The following is a 13,116-nucleotide window of genomic DNA, read 5'->3' as shown; positions in this document are numbered from 1 at the left end:
TTGATAAAGTATACTCTCTAACCAGTGTCCTTTGTGCCAGATCTTATGTGAAATTATAATCACTGGCATTTAAGTCAATAGTATGGAATACATGTTTCTCATCACCGAGAAGCTAACTTTGCTAGGGGTGTTATAAATGTTCTGTCTAAGATGTGCTTATCTGCTTCTGTGCCAGGGGGTGAATGTTGGGTATTGTGTTGTAACTGTTGGTTGGCAAGCTAATTACTCAAAAGGAATTGCTTATCCTCAATTTTTTTCAGCTGGGGGGCAGAAATGTTAACTCTGCAGTGACAAAGACCTGCATAGAACTATAGATGGGGGGAAACCACTGTCATGTGTTCCTAGCAGTCAGTTAGAATTTCTACCAACATTATATTCATGAGATGGAACAGATTTCCTCACTTTATTTAATGTAAAAATATAAATGTACAGAGGGCCATGAGGTACACTTATCTTGTTTAGATTTTGTTTTAGATTTTTCAAAATCTCCGCTTTATTAATTTTTATAAATAACTCAAGGCAATCAACATCCCTAATACTCCTTCCTCTTCCTATTTTTCCCCATAACAACGACCCTGTGAGATTGAGAGAGGCCCAAAGTCACCCAGGTTGCTTTCATGCCTAAGGCGAGAGAAACCACCTCCCCCAGTGGCCTGAGGGACCTGGGACAGCATCGTCCTCAGCCCCTGGCCTCTCCAAGCATGCCAAGGGAGAAATGCCATCCCTGTCGGGTGGTCCCGGTTCCAACTCCTACTCCTCCTCCTCCTCCGATGGGGCCATGGCATCTGAGATCAGGGCCTGGGCAGTCTCCTTGGCTAATTGTTGACCTAGTAATGCACACCGAAAGGAGCAAATTCCAGGACTAGCAAATAAGAGCCATTTCTACTTTGCACTGTATAATCCATGATCTGAGTTTTAATCTTTTTTATTCAAAGTATTATGTGGGCTATTATCAAAGTCCTCCATCTCTTTCAGTTCATTATAAGCGATGCAACTGAAAGGCCTCACAGCTCTTATCTCTTTTGTGATGGGAGTATCGCACAATTGCTGTGAATAGGAAGCCAGCCATCTATTTTTAATAATACACTGCTGCTGATGACCTGGCATCAGGAACAAAACAGAACAAAAGCTTGATCTCCCTTGGGATTTTTGTAATACTTGGAGAATTTATTTTTGATTTTTTGCTGGCAATTCTTTTCTCATCACTGCTTGTGTTCTAGTGTATTCGTCTAGGAATGTTTGAGTTACATTGCGATGAACTGATCAGATCACTGGCAAAACGAGCTGATTCAATTTGCTCCAAAATCATTGGCAAAATGTTCAAAGATCATCAAGATCTAAACACAAGGTAAATGTCTTATTTAGAAGGATGCAAATAAGTGTAGCTCTGATACAGTTGTGGTTGCAGGCAGCAAATCGTTCTCAACAATTGATGCCTGCAGATGGGAATATGCATTCCAGTTTCTTGAATTACATCCTATTTGTTCTGAAATAGTTGTATTGTGGGTCCAGAATGGTGTCCAGATACATATGTACATGGGAAATGGTTACATGCTTGCAAGATTCTTTATAAACATGTTCTATTTCTGCCACAAGAAATATAGTATCTTTATCTTATTATGTATTATATGTATTTCATTCAAATAGCTCAGTTATAATTGCTAGAACCTGTTGTGTAGGCACGGAGGGAATGAACTCTCTTCTCTCCTTTGTGTAATTTCTGATCTGTTCACATTTGCTCAGGTTAGCAATAGGATAACAACTTATTTTTCTTTTCATTGAGGCAGCTCTGTTCTCTTTCCTTGCGGCTTTCCACAAAGCTATGGCCTGCGTTTTTATTTCAATAATAGAGGCCAGGAAGTGGGGAGTATAGACTGGTTCTTTTTGTCACTTTATTTGATTGATTAGAAATTCAGGATGGTGTATTTTGTACTCCCTCCTCTGTTTTTGTTTTTCTCCACGAGCACAACCCCGTAGTTCAGATTGGTCTGAACAAGATTCACTGCCCCAAATCTCCCAATGAGTTTCTGTGGCGAAGGGAGGACTTGAACCTGACTCTTCCCACTTGTAGTCCAGCACATTAACCAATACCACTCTGGCACTCTGCTTACCAATTGTAACAGGCCTTCAATTTCAAGGTGCTACGATCCTGCAGGTATTGAGGTCTGTACTCTTTATGTTTGTTGCATGTGCATGTGAGATGTGAGTGCGTGACATGTTTGCTTTTCCAATTTCAGACTGTGTGATGAGTTTGAGAGGATAGCAGAAAGAGCCCTTTCCACCCCATCAAATACGCATGAGTTAATGGAATTTAAGGTATGCTTTAGTGGATAAATGGGATTAGATTTACTCTTTTGAAAATGGAAAGCAAAGATTCTTTAAACTGTAAGCATAACGTTACGTAGTGTGCGGCAGCATTTCTGGAAACAAAACAACTCATTAAGGGGAAGTCGCCTTCCTTGATTTTCACTGAAATATTTTGCTTCTAAGTTAAAATCTAATTTTACACAGTCAACAAAGCAAGGATCTTTCAAGTTATTTTAAGAGCAATGGAAAATGTTTCAAGCAAGGAGAAGCAGCCAAAAGCTCCAGGGCTGTATGAAGTCTTGGAGAGCTGTATGGCCATTGTAGCTAAAAACTGATTGTATGGTACCATACCAAATACAATGTGCAGAATGACAAAAAAAAGGTTCCAGAAACTCTAAATTAGACATATACTATCAAGCAACAAAGCAATACAGCTCCCAACCCACTCACCTAGGGGGAAAATGATCTTACATAAGAATGTGATAGGGTACCTCCCATTTGATATTAATATCCCGTTCATTGTGGTCTTCTATTAAAAAAATTGCCATCAAATGTTACAGACTTCTGGGTTCTGAAAAGTAGCCTGCATATTTTGAAACAAAACTATTTCATTGAACAAGACACACCATGGAGATAATCCAATATTTTATAAGTTGGTAATGGAGCTTTTTGAAGTATGTAATGATTGCTGTTTTGAAGATTAGGGTGAGATACTAGGCAATTTTGTAGCTAGCAAACTCCATGGGGCTATACATGGTTTTACAAATGCATTAAACAATTAATTAACTTGTTCATTTTTGTGCTAAAATCTAAAAACGTACTTTAAACGAGATAAGGTGAAGTCTTGGTCCGTAAACCTCACTTTCTGGTGTCTTTGTGGAAATGTCCAAATAGTTTTCTGGCATCAGGATGGAAGGGTTTTGGCATGGAGTTATTTTTTTTTGAAGGAGTCAATTTATTGGATGTGAAAATGATAGTGTATCAGTTGAGAACTATAGGCTTGTAACATAGTCCATTCAGTGAGTATTCTGGGAGGCTTATGAATGTATCTCTAAATAAAATACTAATTTGAAACATAGGACATTGAACTACCATGTTTCCCCGAAAGTAAGACCCGGTCGTATATTATTTTTGCCTCCAACAGAGGCATTAGGTCTTAATTTTGGTCGGTGTCTTATATTTTTTGTGACACCTGCCTCACCTTGCAGTGGCGGCACAAACAGCCCCATCCAGCAGGAGCCCCCATGGCTGCTGGCCCACTTCTGTTGCGGCCGCTCGCAGCAGGAGGCTGTGCAGCACATCATGCCGCTGCCGCCACAACGAGGTGAGGCAGGTGGGGGAGGGGGTGGAGCTGCCCCATGCGCCCCCACCTGCTTTCTTCAGAGCCCCCCCCCAACCAGGCCATGCCATGCTACCATATGGAGGATGGGCGTGGTAGACCTGGTCCCCCTCCACCATTTTGGAGCCGGGGGGGTGGCAGCGAAAGGCTCTGCTGCTGCTGTGTGCTGCCGGAGGGAGTGGTGCCGCCACTCCGCCCCACAGATCACCTCCCTGGCGGCAGCTGCCACCTCCTCCTCCTCTGCCAACACTCCTGTGGCTTACGCCATGACCGCTGCCTCCCTCTGCCAGCCCTCTGTCGCCACCGCTGGACAGAACAGAGAATAGGAAGCGGAGCGGCTCTGTGCAGCGATGCAGAGCAGAGAAGAGCACTTGCTTGCCGCCCTGCATCGCCCTGCGTCTCCCTTCTCCATTCTCGAAATGGCAGCCCCTTTTCCTGCTGCTTCTCCTCTTGGTGCTGCTATAGAGCTTGGCTCACCATTGCCCAGTCCTCCCTCTTCCTGAAAGCAAAAAAAAAAATGTTCACTAACCAGCTTTCCAGCTCTGGCATGTTTCTCTCCTGCTGCAGGGAAACGGAGTTTATGGGACTAGAAAAAGTTCAGTCAGACCTTCCAACTTCGCGAGATCTTTTTTTTTTTTAGCGAGAAGTTAGTCCCATACACTCCATTTCCCTGCAGCAGGGATGGAGTGGGTGGGGTCCTAATTAGGGCTTATTTTTGGAGTAGGGCTTATATTAGGCCCACCCCACAAATCAGGGTAGGTCTTTTTTCTGAGGTGGGGTTTATTTTCAGGGAAACACGATAGTATGATTTGAATTTAATGAATTTTAGCATGCAAACCCTGCTCTGTGTTTAGTGTTCAGAAATGACTCCGGTTGCTTAATGTTTCTTCCCAAACAGGCATATATAGTGAAAGTGGAACAAGTTGACATGCTGGCAATGGAACAAAAATTAATTGATGTCAAAAATTCCCTGGCCTTCCTGATAGAATGTGCAAACTTTTCACCAGTTGACATTCGACTAAACAATAGCGTCTTCCAGTGGTATGGACGGATGGGGGAGATTTTCGAAGAACATAGAAAGATCATTAAAGAAAAAACTGAACAGTTTCAAGAAGGACTTAAAGTTAGTGTTCTTTTTTTACTTTGAAGAGTTTGCTGAGATAATCAAATTTGCATCCAGCAGCTCTCACTTTAAAAATAGTGAATAGCTATTAACTGCTCTGGACAAGTGATAATGGAAAATTTACTATGTTGAATAGATATATGACATTGGCCATATCAAAATATCTGAAATAAAATGAATTTGTTTTGATCTAGCAAGACAGATTTACATGTTTAGGCAAGTTCTGTTATGTTGGTGTAGATGAAAATGTATATCCAGATGTTATTCCTTATCTGCACTGAAGTGCTTATTTAGTATTTGTATCTGTCATGCAAATAGGGATATTAGGCGAAGCATTTGCCTGTAATTATAGCCCGAGGCTTAGCAATATGCAGTTTTTAATGTTACCTATTGGAATTTAATCCTAATCCTTTCAAAATTTATATCAATTGGTGCCATGGAGAAGATTTAAACCGATTACTTTTCAGGCAGTTGGCTGATTACAATAGTGAAAATGGTAAATAGTGGCAAAGTTGCACCATTATGTTGTAATGCTGAAGAGTTTATCTCAGTTTGTCTGTGTTTTTCTATCTATGTATTTGGATTTTTGATTTTTTTCTTTAGATGCGCTGTGAAAGATTTGTGGAGGAACTGGAAAGTTATGCTAAGCAAGTTGAAGAATTTTATTCTTATGGTGACATTCAAGAGGTCAATAGATATTTGAAAAAAGCTCAAGCCTTAAATACCAAGTTAGATGCAGCTGCTGATAAGGTAAGGCCTTCTGTTTTCCTTATAATTAAGGTTTTGTCTTAATTTAGTGAGGAAACACATCGTTACCATAGGGAACAACACGGATTCTGTAAATGGATCTCAGAAGATAGATATTTGAAGATCTTTTAGAGCCCGAGAATATTTGACCCATGATCTGATTGAATGTATATTTTCTATATGCTTTATTTAAATTTGAAATCATTACTAACTATGGAAACATAAAAAAGCAGCTTTATATTGAGCGTCTTGGTCCTACTGGCTTAATTCTGTCTATGATGACAGATGCCTTTTGGGGTTTTTCCCAACCCCCCCCCCTTTTTTTAAAAAAATGCTGGCTTTTGAACCTCTAATGTTCTGTATCTCAAGCCTGTGATTTTCCAGTGAACAATTGGCTTATCATGATGTTATTTTTCTGTGTGTTGAGATGAAATCTGTTTACCCCAATTAAAAATGTTTTATGTAATTATTCCTTGACCTTATTAAAGTTAAATGAATGTTTCTATTAGCATTGCCTTAATAGAGATATCTTTTTAAGGGTTTTGCAGTATGTTGGAAACAGCTTAAAATTAAACACAATAGCTCAGGGGTGTCAAACTGTTGGCCCGCGGGCCGGAGCGTCATGGAGAAACCGCACCCATCCTATTGCCGGCAATGGGGAAAAGTTCTGATACGTCGCGCGACATCACGTGACGTCGCGAGTTTGACATGTCTGCAATAGCTCAACAAAATGTAGTTATCTTTAATGGAAAAAGTTCTACCCTGGTTATGGAAGTTCAGCAAGATTCTAGAGTTGATGGTTCTTTTGCAGGGATTCTCATTACCTTAATCCAGGGGTCTTCAAACTTGGCCCTTTTATGACTTGTGGACTTCAACTCCCAGAATTCCTCAGCCAGCTGCTGGCTGAGGAATTCTGGGAGTTGAAGTCCACAAGTCATAAAAGGGCCAAGTTTGAAGACCCCCTGCCTTAATCCATAGGAGTGTCCTGTGCACCTTAAGATATAAGCTCTTGATTACAACTGACTATCTAGCACTGTGATCTGTGAAATGTCCGTGATGCATGTGAGTTACAGTTTGGCATGCATCAAAGTGAATTCAGAAGAATGTGGTGTAGCAATCATTTATCATTTGTTCAACTTTACTATTGAATTGCTTTTCCCGATGCCTTTATTCCTTTGTATTTTTGGCTGTGTGAGACACTCATTAGTAAGGCCTTCAGTATATATGCTCAGATTCTGTTTCTTCCTGTAACTTTCTTCAGTCTTATCACAAAAAAAGGTGACAGCTAAGCCATTTAAACAGATCTCCATATTACACTGATCTCACTGGTGCTTCTGCCAAACTATTCACTCTGGGGAGTGCGTGCATGACTTACTGCTGTTTAACTGCTGTATTTGTATATGAAGATGATTTAAAGGTGAAGTGGTCCTTTCAGGACCACAAGGACAATCAGAAAAATGGGATCTAAAATCATAAGGTATCTTTTGTCTGATTAAAATTTGTAGTAAAGCAATGATGTGTTTATTTCTTTTTTTTTTTTTAAAAAAATCCTCCTGACTTCTGTAGATTGATCAGTTTAACGCAGAAGAGGAGGCTTACGGATGGCTGACATCTCAGTACCCTCAGCGTAAAAAAATTCAAGATACTCTGAAACCATACCTTCAGCTTTATGAAATGACAGTAGACTTTAACACCAAATATAGGAACTGGATGGATGGAATATTCACTAAAGTGAATCCAGATCAAGTTGAGCAAGACACGGGAAACACTTGGCGTGCACTGTATAAGTTAGAAAGAACTTTCCATGACTCTCCAAATGCATTATTTCTAACAACAAGGATCAAGACAAAGGTGGAAGAATTTAAGGAACACATTCCACTGATTCAAGTAATCTGCAACCCTGGTTTGCAAGATCGTCATTGGGAGGCCATGTCAAATATAGCCGGGTATCCTCTGAAACCTTCTGAAGATTCAACGGTCTCTTCTTATATTGATATGCATCTTGAGCAATATTTAGAAAAATTTGAAAGCATTAGTGAAACAGCCAGCAAAGAACATTCACTTGAGAAGGCCATGGTGAAAATGATTTCAGAATGGGATGCCGTGGAATTTATTCTTCTTCCTTACAGAGAAACAGGGACTTATATCTTATCAGCTGTAGATGACATTCAAATGTTGCTGGATGACCACATAGTCAAAACTCAGACCATGAGAGGATCTCCTTTTATCAAACCTTATGAGAAAAAAATGAGGTATCCTAAAATGTTTCCTAAGAGATTTGATATTATACACAAGTCAACTTGGCTTATTTGTGAAATCGCTTTGCTCTGGGGAATCAAGCTATCTTTGAAAAGCAGACTTATGGGAAAATGTCAGTTATTGATCTTATATTCAGCAGAGGAAACAGAAAGGTTGGGTCACTTAATGTGTTGAGTGGGAATCCTGTAAACAAGGGCAGAAATATTTGGTCATTCCTATTTCTGTAGGGGGTAGAGGGAATGGCCTTGAGGGACAGGAGGAAGAACTGCTGTCAAAGCAACAGTCAAATAAAAGAAAAGAGAGTCTGGGACAGAACTGTAGCTATCTCAGAAAAGCTCCTCCCTATTTTACATAAACATAAAGGAGGGAAGGGGGAGGTGCATTCAAACTTGCAAGATTCTGTTATTTAACTTTATTTATTTATTTATTTATTTATTTATTTATTTATTTATTTATTTATTTATTTATTTATTTATTTATTTATTTATTTATTTATTTATTAATGGGACTTATATCCCGCCCTATCTCCCTAAGGACTCAGGGTGGCTAACAACAATAATATACAATAAATACAGAAATTAAGATAAAATTAAAATTAAAGGCCTCTGTGCAATAAATTAAAATTAAAAATTAAAAATAAATTAAAAATTAAAAATAAATTAAAAATTGTAAACATAATTAAAATCCCTGTCAGTCCAGGTCAGCCAGGTGAAAAAAGGAGTGTTTTGAGGCCGCGGCGAAAGGACTGGAGATCTTGGGCCATCCGAAGCTCAGGGGGGAGCTGATTCCACAGGGCTGGCGCTCCCACAGAGAAGGCCCTTCCCCTGGGGGTCGCCAGCCGACATTGTCTAGCCGACGGTACCCTGAGGAGGCCTTCTCTGTGTGAGCGTACTGGGCGATGGGAATTCGTTCCTGGTAGCAGGTGGTCCTGCAAGTATCCCGGGCCTAAGCCATGTAGGGCTTTAAAGGTAAGTACCAGCACCTTAAATCTCACCCGGAGGGCAACCGGTAACCAATGCAGCTCATGGAGCAGAGGTGTTATATGGGAGTATCGGGGAGTTCCCATCACTATCCGTGCAGCTGCATTCTGCACCAGCTGAAGCCTCCGGGTGGTTTTCAAGGGCAGCCCCATGTAGAGAGCATTGCAGTAGTCTATACGGGAGGTAACGAGTGCGTGGGTGACTGTACGTAGGGCATCTTGGTCCAGAAAGGGGCGTAATTGGTGTACCAGGAGAATCTGGGCAAATGCCCCCCTAGCCACGACTCCAATATGATCTTCAAAACTGAGTCGTGAATCCAGGAGGACGCCCAGATTGCGTGCTCTATCAACGGGAGGTAACATCTCTCCTCCTATAATCAAAGATGGAACCTCTTGGACTAAACGAGATGTCGGTACGTAAAGCCACTCAGTCTTGGCCGGATTGAGCCGGAGCCTGTTCTTTCCCATCCAAATCTGTACCGCTTCCAGGCAACGGGACATCACATCGAGGGCATCACTGGGTTGGTTCGGGGTGGAGATGAAAAGCTGGGTATCATCGGCATATTGATGATACTTTACCCCGAAGCCACGGATGATCTCTCCCAGCGGCTTCATATAGATGTTGAACAGGAGGGGTGAGAGTACCGACCCCTGAGGCACCCCACAACTAAGGGGCCTAGGGGTTGACCTCTGCCCTCCTGCCAACACCATTTGCGAACGGCCCGAGAGGTAGGAGGAGAACCACCACAGAACGGTGCCTCCCACTCCCAACCCCTCAAGACGACACAGCAAGATACCATGGTCGATGGTATCAAAAGCCGCTGAGAGATCTAATAGGACCAGGACAGAGGAATAACCCTTATCTCGGGCCCGCCAGAGATCATTCACCAGCGCGACCAATGCCATCTCTGTGCTATACCCGGGCCTGAAACCCGATTGGTACGGATCCAGATACTCAGTTTCCTCCAGGACCAAAGGGAGCTTTACAATAAAAATAGCATTAGTCTACACTACTTTGGTTTCCTAATCTAGTCTATCTTGAAGGACTGACAGTTTCCCCCTAAAATTCATTTCACTCTAGTTTGTTTCTTCATGGGGCTCTGAAAAGCAAAAGAAAATTGTAGATTGTGCACACGAAGTAGGGCAAATAATACTTTCTGCAAGTATATGCTACTTTGCCAGGAGAAACTTTTTGATTTCATAAGACTTTAGTTATCTCCAGAAGTGAAAAATATTGCAGGATTCAAAATACTATTTTCCAAAAAGTTATAAACAAAAGGATGGGAGAACTTGTGTGTTGTTTTTTTTAAATTCTTGTCACATTCTACTTTTTGCCTGGGACTTGACTTGGCCTAAGGCAGGAGACTGTTATGCTCCTCCTTTTTTGCCGTGCTATTTATCTCTCCAGGAATGCAATTATTATAGCGTTTGGTGACTCTTAGAACTCTTTTAGGGATCTGAACGTACATTGACCAGCTCATACACAGTGCTTCTTTTAAATAATTCAGTTGTCCTTTGGCAGTATTCAGGGTGCATTGTTGTAGAGGTGTGTGCTAATTGGCTGCATCTTTTATTTATGTCTATCGTGTATTTTGAAAATAGAATCTGGGACTTCTTGGTTCAGAAGGTGAATCTGATACATGCCCAAGGTTGGGCCTTCACAGTAGTAATATGAGTGCAAAGCATACTGTTATTGAGTCTATAGATTGCTGAATAGCGGTCCTCTTGATTATAAGTCAGACTCTTTTAAAGAAAGACGGAAGCAACAAGGCACTTGCACTAAGGCTTCTGCAGATGTTTTTGCAGATGTTTCTCACATTTGCTCAGGTTATATGACAGTTGAGCAGAACCAGGTGATACCGACAAAGGAGAATATTTGTAGCTCAGTGTTGAGATGAGGGGTCGTTGGTGCTGTCTGAGCTTGGGTTGTTTTCTTTGAAAATGTTTCACTACTCAAACCAGGTAACATCATCAGTGCTAGGAAGTGTGCCTGCAGGCAATTTTTCCCCATTTGTGTGCTTTTTGAAGGGTTCAACACCCATATGTGGTACCGGTAAAGGAGAATACTTGTAGTTCTGGTTGAAATGAGGGGTCCTTGGTACTCTCTGAGCTTGATTGTTTTTGTAGCAGACATTTCATTGCCCAAAGTCGGTAAACTCACCTATGCGAGAATCAGGTGAGGTGAGTGAGATGACAACTTGTGATGTCAGTAGAGATTTTTTTTAGCTTGCGGAACTGGAGGAAGCAGACATGAAGTGTCTGTAGTATGAACTATGCTATCTGTGGTTTGCGCGTGTCACTGTGTTTTTCCCCCCTGTTTGTCAGCTACGCACATCTCACTTTGTTTTTTCTGCCAGCTACATAGTAATCTTATCAATGTAACCAAGGTGATTGTCACACGTCCAGCCATGTTATGGTTTCATGCCTAGCACTGCTGTTAAGTGCGCATGTCTACGAAAGTTTTCTCACTTTACTTTTTTTCTTTTTGTTTTTCTGTCTGATGAGAGGATGTAGTCAGTTAGGAGTTTTCTTTTGCTTTCCAATTAAAGTCTTATATACAGGTTTTTTTTCGGTTTTGTTTATTTTTACCTGATGTTTACCATGCGTCGAATGAACCACGGTTCATCGCCCTCTGATAGGGAAGTATTAATTTATTTTCCCTGACAGCGCGCATGCCTAAACTTCCTCTTTTGGATGGCCAGGTGTGTATATGGATGGCTAGACTTTAAGAGATGACTATTGTGTCTCCATAGAACAATGAAATGCCACTGGCCTTGGAAGAGCCATTGGTATGACCTGTCTTAAAGAAGCCTACTGAACAACCTCTGCCTAATCTCCAAGCTTTCTTGTTAACAGAAAGTTGTTGCGAAGAAGAAATTGCTATAGAAGATCTTACAAGAAATAGGAAGTCAGTGTGGCGTAGTGGTTAAGTTGCTGGCTTAAAGATCGAGAGACTGCAAGTTCTAGACCTGCCTTAGACATGAAAGCTGGCTGGGAGATTTTGGGCCAGTCATTCTTTCTCAACCCACCAACCCACCTCAGAGGATTGTTATTGTGGGGAAAATAGGAGAGGGAATGAATATTATGCATGTTGGCTGCCTAGGGTTACTTAAAAAGTAATCAAAGTGGGATAAAAATCAACCAGACAAAATAGATTATATGGACTTGTTTCTATCAGAATTCAGGCCTGGATGTTTTTTTATTTATTATTATTATTTATTCGGTTTATATACCGCCCTATTCCCGAAGGACTCAGGGCGGTTTACAGGGCAGAATTTAAAAACAATACAATATAAAATTAAAATTAAATTAAATTAAGTATAGCCCCAAAAAGTCAAAATCACATAAGGTTACTGCTTTGCTGGCCCCAATTCAAAGTGCTTATCTTTACCGGTAAAAGTCTTTATTTTGCTGAACCAAGCCACCTTAGGCAGTGGCTCATCAAAATGATTTTGCCCCGCTTCTAGTACATTGATAATAAGTCTGCTTAGGGTGCTGCTCCCACATGAGGGTACGGACCAGAAGGCCAGTCTTTTTGGGAGTCGTGCAAATATATGATACATGCTGCCATGGAAATATGCTGGATCTCCTTATTTCTGACTTTGTAAAAGTCTAAAACTCTCCTTTAAAATGGGTGTTCGCTAATCTTAATGCCTAGTGGGGAAGGAGGGCAGGCATCTTACTATATTTTATTATTTGATTTGTTTGGTTGTTATTCTCTGCCCTGTAATAAAAAGGTAAAGGTAAAGATTCCCCTGCACATGCATGCTAGTTGTTTCTGACTCTAGGGGCCGGTGCTCATCTCCGTTTCAAAGCCAAAGAGCCAGCGTTTGTCCGAGGACGTCTCCGTGGTCATGTGGCTGGCATGACTAGACGCCAAAGGCGCACGGAACGCTGTTACCTTCCCACCGTAGTGGTCCCTATTTTTCTACTTGCATTTTTACGTGCTTTCGAACTGCTAGGTTGGCAGATGCTGGGATGAGTAACAGGCGCTCACTCTGTTATGCGGCACTCGGGAATAAACTGGGGAAGTAAAAATTATAAATAACTACAGTACTTATATGCATAGAATTGGCTGTATGAATGGAACTTCTTTTCTGGGAAAGAAAAGGGGGATCAAACTAGGAAACAAAAATTATGCAAGCCCACCCCACTTTTACTGTATTGCAAAGCTGCAGTGACAGAATCTTGCAAGACTGAGTGTGCATCCCGCCTCATTCCCTTTATTTTCGATTTCTCGGGTTAAACGCTCTGCCTCGGACTCATGTTTCTTTTATCTGACTCTTGCTTTGGCAGCAGCTCTTCTTCCTCTCCTTCAAGGCCACTCCCTTTACATTAAGATTGAGCAGGATTGCTTTTCTT

General features: G+C 41.3%; 1 protein-coding gene across 1 annotated transcript in view; it reads left to right on the top strand.

Annotated features, from left to right (window-relative positions):
* The window catches only part of DNAH7 (dynein axonemal heavy chain 7), a gene marked incomplete at its 5' end in the record, with an annotated part of 161,030 nt that overhangs the window by 36,759 nt on the left and 111,155 nt on the right, over window positions 1-13,116 (top strand). The window contains 5 exons of the mRNA XM_081341004.1: window positions 1,221-1,348; window positions 2,238-2,316; window positions 4,545-4,769; window positions 5,373-5,519; window positions 7,083-7,768. Of these exons, the coding sequence (XP_081197130.1) occupies window positions 1,221-1,348; window positions 2,238-2,316; window positions 4,545-4,769; window positions 5,373-5,519; window positions 7,083-7,768 (1,265 nt within the window). The remainder of the gene's footprint in view (window positions 1-1,220; window positions 1,349-2,237; window positions 2,317-4,544; window positions 4,770-5,372; window positions 5,520-7,082; window positions 7,769-13,116) is intronic.

The sequence above is a fragment of the Vipera berus genome (assembly GCF_964194415.1).
Source record: "Vipera berus genome assembly, chromosome: 1".
Taxonomy (NCBI): Eukaryota; Metazoa; Chordata; class Lepidosauria; order Squamata; family Viperidae; genus Vipera; species Vipera berus.
The sequence above is the reverse complement of the archived record's forward strand: the minus strand, read 5'-3'. Positions and strand labels throughout refer to the sequence as shown.